Source organism: Verruconis gallopava (assembly GCF_000836295.1).
Source record: "Verruconis gallopava strain CBS 43764 unplaced genomic scaffold supercont1.29, whole genome shotgun sequence".
Taxonomy (NCBI): domain Eukaryota; kingdom Fungi; phylum Ascomycota; class Dothideomycetes; order Venturiales; family Sympoventuriaceae; genus Verruconis; species Verruconis gallopava.
This window is the reverse complement of record NW_015622165.1, coordinates 103,056-123,844: the sequence shown is the minus strand read 5'-3', so window position 1 is coordinate 123,844 and position 20,789 is coordinate 103,056. Positions and strand designations below refer to the sequence as shown.

The following is a 20,789-nucleotide window of genomic DNA, read 5'->3' as shown; positions in this document are numbered from 1 at the left end:
TTCGTTAAGAAACTTCACCCGAGAACCTCGGTTTGGGTTCAGAATATCAGAGCGAAAGTCATTTTGGATAGATACCCAAGGTCCACGTGCGAAAGCAATCTCATCACTTTTGGTAATTACAAATGTCTCACCAGTACGAGCTCGATATACGACCAGCAGAGACGGCCGCTGAGAACACACAACCCGAAAACCGGCGTGCCAACTCCTCTCTTCCGCGAGCCGATGGAGGAGGTGCGGCTTGGAGAATACTCCTATCTGCCTTTGTGTTCGAGTCATTGTTGTGGGGTTTTCCGCTCTCCTTTGGCGTCTTTCAAAACTACTACTCGCAGCTTCCTGAGTTTAAGGGGGATCCTTTCATTGCCATTGTGGGAACGACTGCCAGCGGCATATCTTACATAGCCGCTCCCATTGTAATCCCATTCATCAGACGGTACTCTATGTACCGGTGCCAAATGATATGGTTCGGGTGGCCTGTTTGTCTTCTGGCACTCGTAGCAGGCTCTTTCGCGAGATCATTGCCGACTTTGATCGTCACTCAGGGTGTTATGTATGGAGTAGGATTCACAATCTTCTATTACCCAATCATTAGCATGGTAAATGACTACTGGATCACACGAAGAGGTTTGGCGTATGGAATTCTGTGTAGTGCTTCTGGCGTTTCAGGGGCAATAATGCCATTCTGCATCAACGGCCTTCTTCGCAAGTATGGCTATCCGACCACGTTAAGAGCTGTGGCAGTCGGATTGTTTGTGTGTACTGCACCTCTCATCTTTTTCCTCAAAGGACGGACCCCCGAGGATGGGACTGCGAGCAGGACAGACTGGTCGTTCTTGAAAGTCCCTCGCTTCTGGATCTACAGCATTTCAAATTTTGCAATGGGTCTTGGTTATTTCTTTCCCTCGATTTACATGCCTTCATACGCGTCCTCCAATGGGCTGAGTCCTGTCCATGGCGCGATTCTCCTGGCGCTGATGAGTCTATCGCAGGTTCTGGGCCAAATGAGTTTTGGCTATCTGTCGGACGGCAAGCTCTCTCTGGATCTATTGGCCATTTCATCAACGCTTGTGGCTGCTGCAGCAGTATACGTCTGTTGGGGGGTAGCACACTCTTTTGGTATCTTAGCCGTCTTTTCTCTCTTCTACGGTTTCTTTGGAGCAGGTTATACGGCGCTTTGGGGTCGAATGGGTACCGCAGTGAGCAATGAGTCAACTGGGGCCTTTGCGGCATTTGGGCTTCTAAATTTTGGTAAAGGTGTCGGCAATATCCTCGCCGGACCAGTAGGTGGCGCCTTGCTCAAGGGGGCTGTTCAAGTTGACAGCTATGGCACGGCTAAGTATGGACCAATCATATTATTTACAGGCTCTTGTATGGCGGTCAGCTCTGTGACTGTGGTTTTGTGTTATCTCAAGAGGGTATAGCAATACGCGTAAGGATAGGTGGACAGCAGGACAGTAATCTCGGTCACATCCATGTTTGGCGACGGGACCTGTCACAATGCCTTATGCTTGATTTTAAGCGAGTATATGGCACAATGCTATTTTGGATCACCATAGCCAATTAAACGCAATGATTTCCTGCTAAGATACAAGAGCATGTACGAGTAGCTCTCGTTGCATTCAACTTATCTTATTGGGTTGTAATACCTAGTTCTAGAACTAGAAACTGTGCAAAAAAAATTGACTCCAATTCTATTGAATCGACGTGAGATTCGGAGCATATCTGAACGAAGCTGGCAAGCCTGTAAGGAGCAATCAAACACAATGCGGTTTTTCCGCCTCTTCGTGCGCAAAATGTCATCACGTGAATCGACATACCAAGTTAAGTTAGTCAAAACCACTTTTGAAAAGACTAATGCACGTCTTGTATCTTGGCATCCTGTTTTGGTTTAGATCATCCAACCCTTTCTGCCTTTCTACGAACAACGCGACGACAGAATACCACAAGCAAAGAGTCTCAAATGTGGCAATCTGCTTTGAAATACAAGTCCAGCTAATGCGGGTAAAACCAGAATCATGGCAAAGCGATTTATGGCTTTAACTTGCTTCGGCAGCCCATGCGGGCCCGCTGACAGATAGTTGTGAGAATATATATGCATACCTGCTTCCTACTTTCCACACTGTGCGCTCCTTTGAACATCGTGCCGATTCCCTATATATCCACGCGAGTTCATTATGGGTTCGAATCGCGACAGACTTCTCATTGAAAATCCTGAGCTAGGCTTGCCGGTCGGCACCTTGACAGAAGCGGAAATCGAACGGCTCGGCAGGAAACGCCCAGATGTCTTCAGGACGTCCCTGGAGGAGGTTGGGTTCTGCGTGTCTTTACTTGCGTCAATGTTCATGGCGGTAAGGTTCTCGTCAACGATGCGTCCAAACCGTCTGACGTTTGTTTTAGGAGTACTTTATCAGCGGGTTTGGATTGATTGCCTCAACCCTGGCAAGAGAGCTGAGCATGCCACAAGAAGTCCAAGTTTGGCCTGCAAGCGTCTTCTCGCTTGTTGCGGGTGCCGTGCTTTTGCCGTTCTCGCGTCTCGCCGATGTCTGGGGCAGCTACCGTGTCTTCGTCTCCGGGCTTTTCTGGTTCGCCATATGGTCGCTAGTGTGTGGGTTTAGCAAGAACTACGAAATGTTAATCGTTGCTCGAGCTTTCCAAGGCCTTGGGCCTGCCGCCTTTCTTCCGTCTGGGGTCATGCTTATGGGGAGCACATATCGACCTGGGCCTCGGAAGAACCTTGTCTTCAGCCTCTACGGCGCTCTTTCACCAGTCGGTTTCTTCGCAGGTATTTTTTGCGGGGCCGTCGCCGAGGCTTATCTCTCATGGCGCTGGTACTTCTGGATTGGCACAATTGCACTTTTTATTGTCTCGCCGATAGCTGTCTTCACTGCTCCCTCGGAGACTATACGAGTAAAGGGCCTGAAAATGGACTGGTGGGGAGTATGCACAATCGTGCCTGGCCTTATTTTGGTTGTCTTTGCCATCACAGACAGCGCTCATACCCTCCACGGCTGGGGTGCGCCGCAAATATACGTTTCGTTTGTTGTGGGAGTCCTCTTCCTCTGTGCCGCATTTTATACACAGGGCTGGGTGGCTGAAGCACCCTTGCTACCGTTTGACTTATTTAGGGTCGCATACATGGTCCCTTTGCTGTTATCTTTATTTTGCTCCTTCGGGGTTTTTGGTATATATCTGCTCTACTCAAGCTTTTAGTAAGTTTGCTCACAATCAATATCCTGTTGCCTGTCTCTAAATGTGAGTAGCATTCAGTTCGTTTGTGGCGTAACAGGCCTGCTGAGCGCTGCTTGGTACGCTCCTATGGCCGTTGGAGGTCTTGTCCTCGCCACTGTGGGAGGCTTCACGCTCCATCTTGTTTCTGGAAAAGTTGCTCTTCTTGTGTCTGGTCTTGGGTATCTGGTCAGCGTTATTCTTTTTGCCAACATACCATCCCATAGCCCGAATTATTGGGCATACATCTTTCCAGCAATGCTGGGTGCTACCCTAGGAGTGGACGTCACCTACGGTGTTAGCAACATCTTTATCACGACCAGCTTGCCAAAGCGTCGACAAGGTTTAGCTGGCGCGGTTATCAACAGTGTGTTATTTCTGGGAATGGGGTTTTTTCTAGGTGCTGCGGATATGGTCGAGAGCGCCCGGAAAACAAAAACATATAGAGCGGCGTTCTGGTTCGCAGCTGGAGCTGCGATAGTCTCACTCATCATTATTGCTGCGTTTGTGCGAATGGGACGAGCAAAGAGTGATCTGACGGCCGACGAGCGCGCTGATGCCAATTCACGGAATACATGACCGTATTCGTAAAGTTAAATAAGAAAGACAAGATAGAGTCTGTTTTAGACAAAGCAACAATTGGCTTGTAGAGATGGCTCTAATTTTTGGTGGAGAGACCAACCTTCTTAAGCCGTCTAGCCACTAACTAATCCGAGTCACTAATTTTAAGGGACTTCCGTCGGGATACTTTGTATGTTCGGAGAAATGGTCCGAGTCCGAATTGTTCTAATTTATTTAGGAATAGCTATCATTCCCCTTACGCTAAAAGTTATAAGCCCCACCAGAAAATCCAAATTGTGTAAGTTAGCTTGGTCGCATGGCTCTCACGGGACCCACATGACTGAACGCGCATAAAAATTTGACCTCAGATATTCGTGTTTGCCTTGGAGATTGAGAAAAAAAATGGACTCGCGGGGAATTGAACCCCGGACCTCTCCCATGCTAAGGGAAAATCATACCACTAGACCACAAGCCCAAGTTGCTTGTGATGTCGAATGTTTGGAGTGATATATGTACTTCGCGTGACAGAGTTTTCTAGGGAATAAGTGAAATAGAACGGGAAGCAGAGCAAACACAAATGTTTTGATCGGTGATGGTCGAGGGAGCAGAATCTGGATCTATCTGCTGCTGTTGTGGTGCTGCAAAGCTCTCTGTATTCCGTCGGCATAGTGAAGTAATTTTGCCCTGTGAGTTGATGTGCGAGCAGTCATTGAAGCTACTACTTAACTTGCCCAACTCATGCGTTAGAGATGCGAAGCACATCTTTCATGCGTCGGCATGAAATTTCCAACTAGTGAGGGCAAATGTTGACTGGTCCAAGACAGACTGAAGGATCATTGATGCATTGCTACATCGCCGGAAGAGCGGTGGATAATACATGAAACAGCATCGGCACGTCGTGCAGTGGTTGTATCTCGGCCAACTGCTTCGGACCAGAGACACTTGGCTACAATGATTCGAGATCTTCATCAATCCTGTTTGGCGACTAAGTATCTCTTAAGCGAAGCACAAATGAGCACACGAAACATCGAGATAGAGACTATTCAGAAACTGATGTGGAACAGATGTGGTTGATCGATGCTTAATATTCTTCTCGCAACAAATTGAAAGGTGTGCTTTGACCCAAGAGACGAGATGTTGGCAATGCTCAGCCGCACGATCGATCCAAATCACCCAGAAGTGAACTCTCACATTTCATTTTCCTTTGCACGCAAGCATCTAGAGACCATTCCAACTTGCTTTGCTTGCTTGTGCCACGGAGAGGTGTCAGGATGCAACAGAAGACATGAAACATTACCTTTCTTGAGTTCCTGGCCGGACAAGAGTTGAGAACTGCCATCCTTTTACTCGTTCCCATGGCAAAGCCCCCTATATTTCATCGGCAAAGAAGAATGAATGCCATTTTTTAAGGACGACAGTTTGATTTTTTGTGGCGAGTTCGTGGGAATGATCGATACAGTCTGGAAAATGCTGGCACTCTCCAAGGATCCACTATGTCATACTGTTGACACCAAAGATCTTGCAACCTTGTGTCGAAACCAAGAATGGACTAGAGACCAGCAAGCTCGGCTCCAAGAAGAAGGCATCGCCTCTGCAAAAATCTCGCCGTTCATAACGGGTGAGTTGACCGGTGAAGGAATGCAGACAGACGGTGGCCGAAATAGAGTTCTTACCCTTCACATGGACTTCCAGAAGGCGGCTGGCGGAAACAATTACCGGCAAGCTTGCTCGAGCACCTCGGTGCGCCATGCTTGCGGACTTGGAGAGGTTACATTATCCGCCCCATGAATTCGATGAGCTGTTTGAATATAAACGCTCGTTATGATGAAACGTTAGCTTGAAGTAGCCATGGCAAACTCGATTCGCGCCAAGGAGGGATATTCAAAAACTAGGAACAATCGCTAAGATACGAAGAAATCCAGTAGCGGTTTGAGAAAAGACTCTAGACGCATAGCTGCATAAATCTCAGGGAAAGAGATCAACCAGGAAGTCGATGCAGCGATGTGGTTTTGCGAACGCCAGCCCATTTACCTTTTTGGTCCTCACCCTATCTCGACCGATCACTTAAGGCAAACATAGGGTTTGATACTGGAAGCGGCGACATAAGGTTTTGATGCGCACGCATCGTTCTAATGAGATTCAGCCGAAAGCTTTTGACACTGTTCCTCCGCGAAGTCCGCGGGACCCCTCGAGCGCATGAAAGACAGGCCGGGTCTTATGCTCGCCGACGAATCCGCCATGACCGAGGATCCCATCGCCGTCTTCAGGTTCGGGATCAGGCGAGCAGTGCAATCCGCGAGTGGATCCCTCTTCGTCTACGGCGTCATGCAGCGTCCGTGTTCATGATCGGCTTTGGGAAGAAAAAAAAAACAAAACCGCGCTTTTCAACCATGGGCGGACGGCATCGAATGGCGATTGCTCCCCTCCCCCTCTGGGTCGTCGGTCCGGCCGCCGCGACTGCTCCGGCCAGATCCAGCGACGAGACGGCGTCTGCGTGACGCTTGGCGGGGAAGCCGCCATGCGATGCCTTTCGAATTGTCCTGGAAGAGGTGTACCCTGAGAGCAGAGCAGATCAGACATGGTGGCCTGCTTCGCCATGAGGTCGTCACGTCTCAAGATGGGTGCACTGAGTCGTTCGTGGGACAATGGGTCACTGTCGAGTCGACAACGGAGAGAGACAGCGCCAGCGGACACCGGCGTATTCGGATCCTTTTTGGCATTGGTTTGTTTGTGCGTAGACGTGGCGGATTTGGTATGACGTGGTGGCTGGCCAAACGTCGAAGATCGCGCTGTGCAAGTTCGGCCTTTTGTGCCAAGACGAGGCGAGAAGCGATCCCACCGTCGCATCCGGTGATTGACAGTCACATCAGCGCTTCGTGTCCTGTACGTTACGTCTGCCGAGGATGCGACCGACTGTTTAGTGAGTTGAACGTAATTGAGAAGGAGAAGGGAAACGAAGGAGACGACACGAGGCGCAACGACGGCACAAGCGCCGCATGCACCTCATGAACCGAACATCTGGATCAGCTCGAGGAATTAAACTCACTCGCTTTTAGATCGTTCTAAACTCGCAACGAGAAAAAGGTTGTCCTAGTGATTCAGAAGGATGGGAACAAAGGCTAGAGAAGGGATCAACCATTTATTTGGTTCTCTCTCGGATGGCAATCTTGTGAAGCACGAATCTTCTTTCCCAGTTCAATTTACATAGTCTGAACTTAATGCATCCACTACAACAGTAAAGGATGAATAAGTCTGGGAGATGAAAGGTGAATCACGCTGCGACTCTGTTACGGCATGATTGCACGACCTAAAACGCTTCGGTCCGGAGTTTCCATACAGTACGACATTGCCAACGAGTAAATTTATCTTTACATCTTATGCACACACGCAAGCATTATAGAAAGACAGAAACGAAAAAGATGTCTTTACATTTGGCGCCTTTCAATGATGCTATTGTGCTGATATGCCTGCCTTGTGTGATCCGTCCATAACTTTACCAAACCCACAAGTCCTCACTGATCAAGTCCGTTAAATCCAGAACTCATCTCTTATGTCTCGCCGATGTCCTAACTGGAAGGGTTCGTTCCATGTAGTTATGTGCTGTTTAGCACACATGTCTTTCATGAGCGCCTGTTCCTTTCCAATTCATGCTTTATCGCGCCGTGTCTTGAGCGCGTGGTTTCTTCTTCACCTGTGCAAAGTTTTCTTTTCTTCGCAGTCACCTTTGCCGTCTCCAGGATGGCATGTCTTTCATAAGTAAAGCCACAGCTCTAGTCGGATTATCTTTCGCAGATCGTTGAGAGTAGGGATGCTGATGTCTAATCCTTCCAGTCCCACACCTGCTTCAGGAAATGCGACATGTTGACTCTCTTCGTCCGTATTTCCATCATCCACGGGTGCTCGAGCATCCGCCATGGCGTAGCTCGTCGCGCAGGGTCTTTTTCGAGACTATGGATCGGAGAAAAGTTAGCCCAAAAAAAAACTCCACACCAACTGCCGAAAACACTGATAGGTGCAAGCCACGGCGCTATTAATAAAGTAACCCGGGACCGCTTCGAGCCGCGGAACTGGCGAAAGCCTTGGGCCAAAAAACACGACGGATGTCACGGAGATGACTAGAGAAAATACGTACCAGCATTCGATGAAGTACTTGAAGTTGTCGCCCCACTTGACGCCGTTCTCCGGCTCATCTTTCAGCTTTGGGATCGGCTGTCGCACAATATAGGTAAGAAGATCGATAAGTCCAGCACGTGGCTGCATCTCCGTGCCATCAGCGGGGAAGGGAAACCTGTGCTGCGCGACCTCTAACAACGTCACGCCTAGGCTCCACACGTCACTCGTGATGGTATAGCTCTGGCCCGTGATGCGCTCTGGCGCCATGTAGTAGCTCGTGCCGATGAACGTGTTTGCGTCACCTTTTGTGCCGAACTCGCCGCTGACGCCGAAGTCGCAGAGTTTGACCTGACCGTCCCTGCACAGCAGGATGTTGGAGGGTTTGATGTCGCGGTGGATGATGCGGTGCTTGTGCAAGTAGGTGAGACCGTTGAGCACGCCCTCCGCCACCTTGCCCAGCACTTTTTCGCCCGTTCTCCCGCCGAGCTTTTGCACCTCCTTGTACACGCTGTCGAGTGAGCCGCCCTCGCAAAACTCCATGGCAATGCCTATTGTTCCTGAGGAGTCGTCGGCGAAAGCACCGTAGTATCGGCAGATGTGTTCGGAAGCGCAATTCTTGTTGAACGACAGTTCGCGAACAATCTGCTTCTTGACATCGGGATCTGGGTTGGTTGTAATTACCTGTAGAACAAAAAAAAAGGAAAAAATTAGCACATGTGCATACATTGTACGCCGCCAGACACAATGAAAAATATAACATACTTTCAAGGCGAACACCGTCTTGCCGCCCTTCAACACGCATCGCGTGACAGCACCACCAGCACCTTCACCCAAACTACCCAGCTCAATGATCCTGCCTTCCCGACTCGCGGCTTTCCAGCCAGCGTCGTCGAGGTCCTCGACGTCGATGTCTCTGCCAAGATCAATCTTCAGCTGAGCCAGATCAGGCAGTGGTCCCACGCTGTTCTCGCGCTCCATGGCCGTGTCTCCAGGACTTGCTCCGCCCGTGGACGAGCTCACCGCCGAGATAGGATTGATGAACAGCGAAGAAGACGATGCACCGTTCGCTTGCTCGCCCAAGCTGCCAGATCTGGAGTCCACACTGGCTGCTTCCGTACTCGAGCCACTGGCCGATGTAGCAATCTGAAGGGGCGGCAGCTTCTTGGACTGCATCTGTGCGGCACCGGTAGAGCCCATGGGGGTATTCAACCGCAATGCCGGAGGCATCGGTCTTCCCAGCGCGGGGACATCTTGTCCCTCCGATGTGCCGTTCACGACAGGCCGGGCGCTTGGACTGGGCGGTATTGCCAAGCCTAGTGCTGGTTTTCGAGGACCGGTCGCACTGTTGCTACGCGATCCTGGAATAGGCGGCCGAAGTAGAGGAGCGGGGCTTGACATGTCTTCGGACGCGTGGACGTCGAGAGAAAGGTATGAGGCGGAAAGCAACGGCGAAAGACAGGTGGTGATGGCCAGTAGAGGCGGCAGCGGCGAGGGTGAAGTGGAGAGGGGTGGATTTTGACAAGACAGCAGCGCGACGGACTGAGGCAATATTCCTCCTGAGCCCAGAAAATCGAGGACCGGCGCTATGATCGACTTCTCACCAGATCAAGAGCAAAAGTGTAGCCTCTCGGACTTAGAGGCGTACTTCCGTACGCGGATAAGGGACAGATTTGGAGTTTCTTGCTTGGCGGCGGGAGAACGGACTGAAGGTTGAGTATGTCGACGTGAGGCTACTGATCTATGGTTTGTGGTGGACGGGTGGGACTGGACTGCTGCACCTAGCCGCGGTGCAGACGACGTGAACTGTGTCCGGTCCCAGCCTGTTTTTCTCCGTCTGCCTTTCGTTGTAGCTGTGATTGTGAGCCCGGTGGGTGCGAGCGTGTGTATGTACGTGGTCGGGGAGGTTGAAGATCGGTGACCTCGTGCTTGTGGAGGTCAGAGTGCAGCTGTGCGAGTCTGAGGTTCGTGGGTGCCCGCCGAGGGACCAAGCGTGCGTGTCTGGGTGCGGGTATCGCTGGGGTGAGGTCGGAGAGCTTGAGCGACGGGCGAGGCGACGTACTGCCTGCTACAAGGCGACAGTGCGTCCGCAAGGTTGGAAAGAGTATGGCCTCGCAGCTGCAGGGTAGCAATTGTGTCTTCGTACACGATCGAGAGGAAGAAAGGCCCGGACGCTGTTGGCTTCAGAGGCGTCGAATGTTCAGGAGTGGCGGGAGTGTGCCAATGGTCGCAAGGCAAGCATGGGGTCTCGCGAAGTGGTTACTGATGTGCTGGGCCCGCCCGCTGAAACAGCAAAAGCACGGCGCTTAATCTGTTGTTCCCAGCGACCCGGCGAAAGAAAAAAAAATACCAGCCAAATGAAGAGAGAACGCAAAGATGAGCACAGTGAGGGCGTCGTGCAATCAATGAACCGCTTGTCGGTCTGGGCTGACGGACGGGTCGGCAAGAGGGCACAGGATAGCGAGGTGGATCGAAATCAAATAAGAATCAGTCCAGACGACCCAATGACTGCCGGTAGCCGCCTGAGTGACGGATTGCTTGCTTGCCTGCTTGCTTGTCGGTCAGTCAGTCCAGTCCGTCAGTCAGTCTGGCTGGCTGCCTGCTTTGCTCGCCTGTTCGCTACCCTGAGGCTTATTGTGAAGCAGTCCAGCGCTAAGCTGATTCGGTTGACCACACACGAAGCGGTCCCATGCAATGAGAAGATGCAGCAGAAGTCGCCGTAGCAGCAGCAGTAGGAGTAGTGATCGTCTCCGCTGCTGCAGGCATAAGACGGTGGAAAACTACTGGGAGCCTCTTTGTCCCGCGCAGCACTACTCGACCCGCACAGTAGCCAGGGCTCCTCGCTCCAGCCCTCCACCACCACGACGCACACCAGTCAAAAGCCCACTGTACCACGCTGTTCTAGTCGAAGATCGGCCCGTCAACCGCCCGTCGGCACTTTTCGTCGCCATCGCCAATCTTTTGTGCCCCGGCATGCAGGCCAGTCTCTGCCCACGCCTGTCGCTCTCACACAGTCATGGTCCACCGTTCTGCTTGACCGTGCAGCAGGCTCAAAAAGAAAAGAGCGAAAAAAAAATGAAAAGAAAAGAAATCTGGGCACGCTGCAGAGTGCAGACACCGAAAGCGTGAGACCACGGCATATCCATGCTGTTATTATTTGCGGAGAGGCTGAGCGTCGTGGATGTGTTGCAGCATCTCACAATCCCAGGGCCATGGCTACCAGCGACTTCTGGCTCTGCTCAGAGCCGACGGCTCGGACGACGGGAATTCCCACAGTATGGCAAAACGCAGTCCTCGTGCTGAACATGTTCAAGCTATCCTTACACACACGTGCATATTTTTCTTGATGGGATGATGGTCGCACAGTGGCATAGCGATCGAATAAATGCCTTTCGTTTAGCATAGCCAGGCTGGACATAGCGAATCGCGGCATTCCAGCTTGCTGTGGGCGTTCGGACAGAAAATTGTTTCGACAGCCGAAAGGGAACGGGAAACCTGGCGCAGGCTTGCTCCCAATCCACTCTTGCGGCCTTCGCAGGCATAGCCCCCAACCCGCCGACATACCGTCTGCAGTCTCCTTGGCCTGATGGATAGCCTGAACGCAAGTATCCCTTTCATCTCGTCGTTCTTGTCATCTGCCAACGACGAAAGGCGGCTTCTGCGATCGCCCAGGTGCAAAGGGACGAGCTGAATCATGAGCATGTGCAGCTGGTCCAAAACAGACGAAACACTTTTCCTCTAGCGCAACAGATGGACCAACTGCTCGGCAATCTTACACGAGCTTGTGCATAGGGCTGGCTGCTGGCCCTGCGCAATAATGCCCGTCAAAAGACTGGAGTGAAGGACTGCATCTCCACAATGCTTCACCCCCGCGTGTCGACGCATGTGCAAGGCAGTGAACACGCTACCTGACTACTTGCAACCTGACCGCACCAGCAGCAACGTCTACAGCGATCGCTCGGAACGGAACGAGGGGGAAGTCCAGGACTGAACGAGCATACATCGTACAGTGCGGCTCCGTCGCAAGGATACCCAGCATCTCATCACGTCAGTTTCAACCGGTAATCCAAGACCGAAAATGCGTTGGTGGTTGTCGGAGACGTGTCTTCGTGATTGTTCTCGATATCTCATTCCATCTATTGTAACGTACTTGTGTGGACCGGAAAAAAATGCCTCGGATCGATTTGACCGACGCTTTCATATGCAGTGCCAGACCTGTCCGCTCAACATTGGCTGCGCAACGGTACGCTATCTAGCTATCCGCATTTTCTGCTTGGACTATTGTATGCTGGTGACGGCATATTCCTCCATCATCAAATGTCCCAGGGATCTCGCCGACCCTCTACAAAGTTCGTAGGGCTGACGCTAGTCCCCAAACGGTAAATATCCCTGTAAAAAAAAAGTTGATGCTCACCGCATCAGAGAAATTCTCGATGCTACAGCACCCGTACCGGACCGTGCATCAAATCTTACGTCCCTGGCCCGTCATGTCAACGTCAGAGAGTGGTGACTATGAAGAGAGCTCTGTGAGCAGCGTCGAGTCTGGATCAGATGCGAGCGTTAGCGAGATCGATGACTTTCCCAGCGAGCAGCCAAGGAAGAAGAGACGAATAACGCCCCCGACTGAGGGTGCTTCGCAGGAGAATGGTCGAAGTTCCGCCCAAGCGCCTCTAAGCAGAATCAAAACCAAGAAGAGTGGAACCCAGGCCGTTACCGCAACTTCAAAGGAGCTCGCAAGCGGTTCGACGCAAGCCAATGAAGCGATTTCATTCGCGAGTTTGAACGTAAAGCCATGGCTTGTGACGTCCTTGGCCAATATGGCCATCACGAAGCCGACGGGGATTCAGAGAGGCTGTATACCTGAGATCCTAAAGGGGAGGGACTGCATAGGAGGCAGTCGAACGGGCTCCGGTAAAACTGTTGCCTTTGCAGTGCCCATGCTTCAGAAATGGGCGGAAGATCGTGAGTGGATTCTCATTTCTGGGATGGCATAGTACGAATCTAACGATGTGTCCTAGCATTCGGCATTTATGCGGTGGTGCTCACGCCGACGCGAGAGCTGGCGTTACAGATCTTCGAGCAGTTCAAGGCTCTGTCTGCAGCGCAGTCGTTCAAGCCAATCCTCGTCACGGGAGGGGCGGACATGCGCGAGCAAGCTTTGTCTCTTGCCCAGCGCCCACACGTGGTCATTGCAACGCCAGGACGTCTCGCCGAGCATATCAATGTCTCGGGCGAAGACACCATCTGCGGTCTGCGCCGCGTGCGCTTCGTCGTCCTCGACGAGGCGGATCGGCTTCTTGCGTCTGGCCCGGGATCGATGCTTCCAGATGTTGAACAGGTGATGTCCGTCTTGCCTCCTTCCACGGAGAGACAAACGTTGCTCTTTACGGCAACAGTGACACCAGAGGTCCGCGCGCTGAAAGAAATGCCACCTAAACCAGGCAAAGGACCACCGTTTGTCTGTGAGGTAGACACAGAGGACCTTGCTGTCCCAACAACCCTTCAGCAGAGGTACCTTCTCGTGCCTGTCACTCAGCGGGAGCCTTTTCTGCATGTCTTGCTGCTCACCCCGGCCAACGTGGAAAAATCAGTCATCATCTTCTGCAACACAAAAGCGACGGCCACGTTTCTGGAGCACATGCTACGCCTGCTCGAGCACCGCGTGACGAGCCTGCATGCCGGTCTGCCGCAGCCGCTGCGAATCGCGAATCTGGCGCGCTTCCGGGCTCGCGCCGCCAGGATCCTCATCGCGACCGACGTGGCCGCCCGCGGTCTCGACATCCCGGAGGTGGAGCTCGTGATAAACTACGATGTGCCCCGCGACCCGGACGACTACATTCACCGGGTCGGTCGTACCGCGCGTGCGGGTCGGCGCGGCGAAAGCTTGACGTTTGTCGGGCAGAGGGACGTTCAGCTTGTGAAAGGCATCGAAGAACGAGTCGGCAGTAAAATGGTGGCATATGAGGAGGAAGGTGTCAATCTCGAGACGAGGGTTGTGAGAGACGCGCTGAAAATCGTGGGAGAGAAGAAGCGGGAGGCTTTCGTGCAGATTGACGAAGGGAGGACGGTCACAGGCAAGCGGAGGAAGGGCATGGTGAAGCTGAACAAGAGATAGCGATAGATGTTTTGATCGTAGAAGAAACGAGCTTGTTGTTTAACTACGATGTGCCCCTGTCAAGCAGGCGTGGCAATTTTCCTTCCTCCCCGTCAAACCGTCTCTACTATTTGACAGAATCTCATGCTGTAAGAGCTGTAAAAGCTTCGGGCGCGTCGTTTTTTCTCGAGCAGGCCTTTTCTCTCAGCTCGACACTCTCAGCTGGGAATTCTCAGCCTCGTCATGCTCATGCCCTACAGAGTAAAGCATGTCCGCAACGACGAAACAGCACTGTCCTTTAGACGTATTAGGATTCCTCTTTACGAGCATATTAGCTCCCTAGCTAGCGGTTGAAGCAAGAAGACGCTTTTTGCCATTTTATTTTATTTTATTCAGCGAATAGAGTGCGATGAACAAAATGGTCTACAAGTCTTGGTTGTGCCGTCAAAACCAACCTGTTAATACAAAGCGTTGGCCTGCTTTAGCACGTGATCGCCGCTCTGTCATAGCTGCCAGCCTACCTGATAAAGGAAACTTCATGAAAATGTACTCCCTTGGCGTTGAAGATCCTGAGCATGACCGAGCAGTCAAGGAGCTGTGTCGGCGCTCCAGGTTTCTGGTGCACGTCCACAGCCGTAAGGTAGAGTTTTGTGTCCTGTTCGTGACACTACATCAGTCTTGGAGCAAACTGTGCTGTAGCGCTTACAGTAGGCACCTTCAGCTTTCGGGGCCACAGCTTTAAGTTGCTCGTCACTCTGCTTTGCGCTGAATCACGCTGTGCAGTCTGCTTGCGCATAAAGGCGATGTGCCGCCAAGATTCTCTTCCTCGTCTCAGTTGATGGGACCCATCCAATCCATCCCCTATTGACTAGGGTCTTATCCAATCCTTGAAACTTTCGTTGATACTCCTTGACCGGGCTGCGATGATATGACTTCAAGCTTTCAAGAGGTGGTGGGTCGAGTAGGGTTGTACAACTGAAGCAGTGTTTTACGGCCCGGATGTGATAGACAGGCTCTCTTTAACTGGGCCACAGGCACAGAGCCCCATTTGAAATGCCCCAGGATGTCCAGAAATGGTTTTAGTGCTCATCGATCACATATATGCCAATCAAGCGACTCAGTGAACGCTCAAATGTGTTGCTAATGAAGGCTTGTGGGAATGATTCAACAACACCGAAGTAGGATTTCACATTTTAGCTTCATTATAATAATGTAGACCAAAATTTCGGCTAGATAATACAAGTTCAACCAGGCCCTTTTCGTCGGCATCCCGCATTGCATATAGCTTGCACTTTTTATGCTTGAGCTAGAAGGGCAGGTGTCACCTCAAACATATCCGTTTTGAACTCGAGCTCTCGCTTTAGACGCAATCGAGCGGGATCAACATAGAGTTTGATCCCCATACCTCTGCTCCCAAGCCAAAAGACTCTCGCGATGAGGTATATTGTTTCGCTGGAATCGTTCTCAGGCAACATCATGTCCTCCATCATTGTGAACTGACTTTGGCTCACGTAGAACGGCGTTTCGTTCTCGCCTATAGTCGCTTTGACCTCGATGTGATACCTTGGACGCCCACCTCTCCAAAGTCGCACATCTAAGTAACCACGGTCGATAAGCAAGTTAGTGAGAGCGCCTTCCCCATCGTTATAAACAATGTCGGAGCTCTCCGTTCCTGTCCACGGCATCATGTCGGAATAGGAGTCATGTACGCTGATTTTTTGCCGGAGCTTGCTTTGCCAGTTGTCGCGACAGAAGCCCGGTAAACGAAGTCTCATTAGCAGTTCAAAAACCTGTCTTTGATCAGTTCTTCAATGTTTCAACGTCGTCTAACTACTTGACTTACAAAAAGCTCACCGGCCGCACCTATTTTGAAACTTCTCTCTCCCTCAGCCTGGTGTAGGAACCAGACATCATTCAGGTCTTGACGACGTTCGACATAATTCGGGATTACCGAGACTTGATGCTTATTTGGTATGGTATCTAGAGATTGAGCACCTCTGATGACAAAGTCTAGTAAAATCTTGTATTTTTCATTCGCTTCGTCGTGCAGCGGTGATAGATTAAATATCGATAATGCTGAAGTCAAAGATTCGATCTGCTCGCTACTGTGAGCTGTAACTCCTCTTTCAATACGTGGAAGAGCGGACGGCGGAGCAGCCGAACCATAAACAGGCGATAGACTTGGGCTTCTGGGAGTTTGATAGCCAAATTGAAACAACTCGGCGCTTTCGGTCACGCGAGAGCCAAAGACAACCGTTTTAGTCTTCTCAGTCCGACGGATATATCCTTTGGTTGGCGTTGCAATCTTGTTCTCTTTTGGCGCAGAAGCAGAGTCCTCAGACCATTGGCGATCTCTCGCTTCTTGTGTCGTTGTAACATGCCCTTCCGAAACCTGGCAGACTTCTTCTTCGTGCCTTTTGTTGTTGTCCCGCCCCGATAAAACAAGAGAAGGAATACTTTCCTCTCCGAAAACTTTGATCTGGGGAGTCGAAATGCTTCGAGGAGTCTTTATTCGACGGGAAACGTATTTTGAGAGCCTCGAAGGTTCGTGTCCTGTTGGCCGGTGAACATTTGGAAGAGAGATGATCCCGGCATCCACGAGCATGAAATCAACCGTGTCCAGGGTCGGTGCGTCAATGATCTGAGTGAGGAAAGCCGATTCTGAATGCTTCGCGACACCCAAATACGCCAGCAACCCTTGAGGGAAAGCCCGACATTTGCATACGTATCTTTCGCGCTCATTGGCAGGCACATAGAGTATGAGTTTGTTCTCTACACTCTGAATGTGAAACAGAGCCGACTCTCCATATACTGATATCGGTCCACCACTTTGTGATATTGTCACGACCTTTGAAATTCGGTCGCTTCTGAATACCGTAAGCGTTTGTAGCATCGACAACGTTGACTCTGTACGATCTTTTGCTTCTGGACTGTGCAAATGTGCAGCATACCTATAGATATTATTGCGTGATTCCATAGTTTTGGATGGAACCTACCGGCAAATAGCGTACGCCTTTCTCTGCATCTCTCTCGTTAGATCATTGTCTAATCGCAATTCACCGGAAACACGAGTTTTCTCCTCGACTGCCTCGGACATGAAGCGTCTTCCAAGATCTAGTGCGATCAAGAAAGTCCTCAACTGATGCACTTCTTCAAGACTGAAGTCGAGAACGTTGACCTTGCCTTCGAACATGTCACCGTACTCTTTGCGATCGACAATAACGAAGTCTTCGAACGAGGGACGAACCCACTCGAGCCTCTTGTCAACTGTGCGTATTGGTAGACAAAGGGCGTTCCGCAAAGACTCGAGCTGATCGGGTTTCGGATCGAAGGCGCAGATTAGTCGCATTTCATGGAACATCTCTTTTTTGGCTCGTGGTAATAGTGCTTTATCTGCCAACGCTCGCACGTGCATTTCCAAAGTAGGCTCCACAATATTCAATATTTCCACAAACAGATATTCAGATTCCTTGTATTCGGTAGCGATGGAAACTTTTCCTTGTAGCTTAATGTGATCTTCAGCCCAAACACAATCTGTTGGGCTATGCCATGAGTTAACTTGGGGGTGATAAATAAGTCGTTCACTTTGAAAGCGGTTGCTGCTGTCATTAGTGCCAGCTGTTTTAAATTATTGCATTGTAACGTTCATACCGAATTGTCATACAGTCTGCTTGATTGCGATAAGTACTTAGCTCCTTATAGAGATTCGATAGGTCTTCCCGATGAACGCGATTAGCGAAGTCGGCGGTAATCACTCCTCTCTGGAGAGAGAGAACATTGTCGAGAAAATCGTCTAGACCAGCGTTAGGAATGTCAAGAATGTGACAAAAAAGCTCCTGGAGGCCTCGGTATTGCTCAATATCTTTGAGTCTGCATAAATGAACAAACCAGGACGGGGCCTCCCACACGCAGGTATTCTTATGGCTGGTCCACTTTTGCCCAAAGAAACTAGGGATAAACATGAGAGAGTCGCTCGAAAAACAGCGCCTTCCCACGCGATCAGTCTAGAGTCCGGCGAGACAATCTCCTTGATTGGCTTGACTTACTCTATTTCCTTTCTTTGAAATTCTTCACGGCAGGTATTCTGCAGTTCTCGATAGATTTCGGAGACAACGTTAATGTTCGAGATGTTCAGATTTTTCGCATGTTTGAGGACAGCGAGCCAAAAGCTAAATCCATCATCTTTGATCACGCCAAGTTGCTCAAGAAAGTACCATTTTCCTGCAATACTGTCCGTGATGCCTTCAAGCTCTTTTATAAAGCCAAAGTCCTGACGCAACCCAAGTCGATCAACAATGGAGACCAGCTTTGGCACTGGTAGCACCGTCTGCTGAAGGGGTTTTTTGCTCGAAGAATTGAGTATGGGTATGAGGCAGCCTCGAATCGTATCGGACCAGTTTGTCTGAAATTGGGCCCAACAATCTTCCAATATACTCAACAATATCTCTGGCTTTCTATCCAAGATATATTGAAATTCTGGAGATCTGTTCAAAAGGTCGCCTCTCCTCCAGAGTTGGAGCTGTGTTTTAGCACCAAAATGCTCGTACACCCACGTGAGTGCAGATATATTATTGCGTCTAGGCATATCACTTAAGTGGTTAACGTACGAATCATTCAAAATGTGGATCATATTTTTGAGCTCTCCGTCCACTGCAACAGCAAGATGCTTGCATGCTGCGTTTACACCTTCTGCGGCTGGCCTGTAGACCCAGCCGATTGAGGCTTGATCTGACCAAAAGTGGTAATGATTTCTAGAAAACGCCATTATGTAGCGCTGTCCAGGAATGAGCAGATTACGATGCCAGAATAAGAACTTGATGTGAGCCAAGTGATCAATCCACGAAACTTGGGTCGTAGAAGCTTCGTATTTTTGCTTAATCATGGGAAAAACAAGTTCTGGAGGGCATGTTTCGACCCCAAGTTTATGATATAAGCTCTCACGTGTAGGGTTCTCAAGGCATATGGGGTCGATAATGCTGAGTTTCAGATCCTTGGGAAGCTCAATACCACCAGACGTTGGCAGAAAAACGGGGCCTTCATCCATAGCTATCCACGTTGGCACTATAGTTCGGATGAGACGGAAGGTCTTAAGCTGCTGCAAATAACCTGACTGGATTGCGTTGATCAATACGCGAGCCACTCTAATATGCCAGTCGGAAGTTGTGTCATCGGAATGCATTTGAGGTTCTGGTCGTCTAAGATCATACTTTAGTCGATCGACGAATTCCGAAAGTTCGAAATCCTTCGCTCCATAGTGCTTGAGAATGGGGATATCAATGTCTTCTTGATATCGATCAGAACAGTACGCCCACGATCCTCGTTTCTTTGGAGGGCTGGGAAGCAGCGGCTTGGAATTCTCATCGAGATATTTCTCAGAAAGTATTCGTAAATCCGTAGGCTTGAACTGACCCTGCCCCAACGAATCAAAGACCTCCCTGTTCCGCAGTCGCGAGAACAACAACATCTCCAATTTTTTCCAAAAGTCGTCGACTATTCCTTTCGTAGGCAGGTAACGAATCCATTTCCAAGACAGGTCAGTTCCGAGGCCTATGAAGGTGCAAATCGTAGCTTCGAAGAGTGCCGCAGCTTCTTCAAGAAGCCTTTGGTTCCACGGTCGGTCGAACACATCTTCACGACTCGCTTGAGTGATAAAGTCAGATTGGATGAGAAACTACATTTCGTTGTTAGAATTTAAAATCAAAGAACATGAGAGCACCTACGTTGAATCCAACTTTACGAAGGGGTAAGAAAGCGTAGACATGCTGTTGTTGATCAATAAGTGGTGTATCATTCTCATCAACAGGAAAGGCTAACACAACTTCTGCTTGCTTGATCCAGTCTCGTTCGTCCTTTTTGCTGGACTTGGTCCGGAGAATTAGCTTACGTGCATGATCATATGGCATGTTTGGGACGAGTCTTCTAGCCGTGATAAAATGAAAGTCTGTGACAGTCGAGTCGATAGTCCTTGTAATCTTCGAACGACTGCCACTTGTTGATAACGTGTATTTGGTGACAGTAACATGACCAGGCTGCCTTTCTATTTTCACGTCGAGCTTTTTTAGCTTCCGCAAGAAGAGCAGAAGTGTGTCGGGGAGACCCTCGATATCTCTAAACAACTTCTCCCTGTCACAAGTCCGAAGGAGAAACAATGTTATTCGCGTCCGAACACCATATGGTAGGTTCTCGAGATTCTCAGGCCAAGGCGTAACCATTCCGAGTCCATCATCATCACTCCCATGTTCATATTCAAAGGAGAACGAGAATAAGCCGGATTGAACCTGAACCTTCCGGGCTACTTTGAAGACAGATTTAAATCCAATTCCCTTTTCTCCTATGTAGCCTATCTTCACTGATTTTGTGCTCTGTCCAATTGATGAAATCGCTGCGATGTTTTCCTCCGTGAACCCATCCTCGTTTGAGTCTATGACTATCCGGTCGGTATTGACATTGAAAGCTAGGTACGGTTTCTTTCTTTCCGCCATCGCACGGCTGTATTCGTTGTCCTCTGCATTTTGAATGATCTCGTAGACAAAGCGAGTGTCCTTGGTATACAAGTTGGTCGCAAGACTGACATTTATTAGCTTAAAGAAGGCATTGATATCCTCTTCGCTCACGCCTTGGAGGCAGCGCCAAGTTTTCGTCTGACATTATCAAATACTTCTAATATTTCAGGCTCTGTTTTCTCAAGACGTAGCCTCTGCTCTTGTGTGAGTCCTCCATTTTCTTTCCTTATCTTATTAATGAAATTTCGCGCCTCTTGTTCTGTGGACGCAGGCATCTGTACTGGGAGAAGTTATATTGG

At 50.1% G+C, this 20,789-nt stretch overlaps 4 protein-coding genes and 1 non-coding gene across 5 annotated transcripts; 2 read left to right on the top strand and 3 right to left on the bottom strand.

Annotated features, from left to right (window-relative positions):
• The first annotated feature begins 29 nt into the window (after positions 1 to 29).
• Positions 30 to 1,493, top strand: PV09_07395 (uncharacterized protein). The gene has a single exon (XM_016361156.1). The coding sequence runs from the start codon at positions 123 to 125 to the stop codon at positions 1,416 to 1,418; it is 1,296 nt and encodes a 431-aa protein (XP_016210976.1). The 5' UTR covers positions 30 to 122; the 3' UTR covers positions 1,419 to 1,493.
• A 2,693-nt stretch (positions 1,494 to 4,186) lies between these two features.
• PV09_07394 lies at positions 4,187 to 4,258 on the bottom strand. Its single transcript has one exon. It is a non-coding gene; the product is annotated as a tRNA-Ala (tRNA).
• Positions 4,259 to 7,033: 2,775 nt separating this feature from the next.
• Positions 7,034 to 10,461, bottom strand: PV09_07393 (uncharacterized protein). Its single transcript, XM_016361155.1, has 3 exons — positions 8,659 to 10,461; positions 7,916 to 8,577; positions 7,034 to 7,731 (listed from the first exon to the last, which is right to left on the bottom strand). Exons 1-3 carry the CDS (start codon positions 9,292 to 9,294, stop codon positions 7,602 to 7,604), a joined length of 1,428 nt encoding a protein of 475 aa, XP_016210975.1. The 5' UTR covers positions 9,295 to 10,461; the 3' UTR covers positions 7,034 to 7,601.
• Positions 10,462 to 11,167: 706 nt separating this feature from the next.
• Positions 11,168 to 14,051, top strand: PV09_07392 (uncharacterized protein). The gene is made up of 2 exons (XM_016361154.1): positions 11,168 to 12,855; positions 12,912 to 14,051. Exons 1-2 carry the CDS (start codon positions 12,300 to 12,302, stop codon positions 14,006 to 14,008), a joined length of 1,653 nt encoding a protein of 550 aa, XP_016210974.1. The 5' UTR covers positions 11,168 to 12,299; the 3' UTR covers positions 14,009 to 14,051.
• A 1,168-nt stretch (positions 14,052 to 15,219) lies between these two features.
• On the bottom strand, positions 15,220 to 20,765 carry PV09_07391 (uncharacterized protein; the record flags this gene model as incomplete). Its single annotated transcript, XM_016361153.1, has 8 exons — positions 15,220 to 15,777; positions 15,831 to 16,322; positions 16,557 to 16,938; positions 16,984 to 17,586; positions 17,639 to 17,974; positions 18,034 to 19,658; positions 19,708 to 20,554; positions 20,602 to 20,765. 8 exons carry the CDS (start codon positions 20,763 to 20,765, stop codon positions 15,283 to 15,285), a joined length of 4,944 nt encoding a protein of 1,647 aa, XP_016210973.1. The 3' UTR covers positions 15,220 to 15,282.
• Between the last annotated feature and the right edge of the window lie 24 nt (positions 20,766 to 20,789).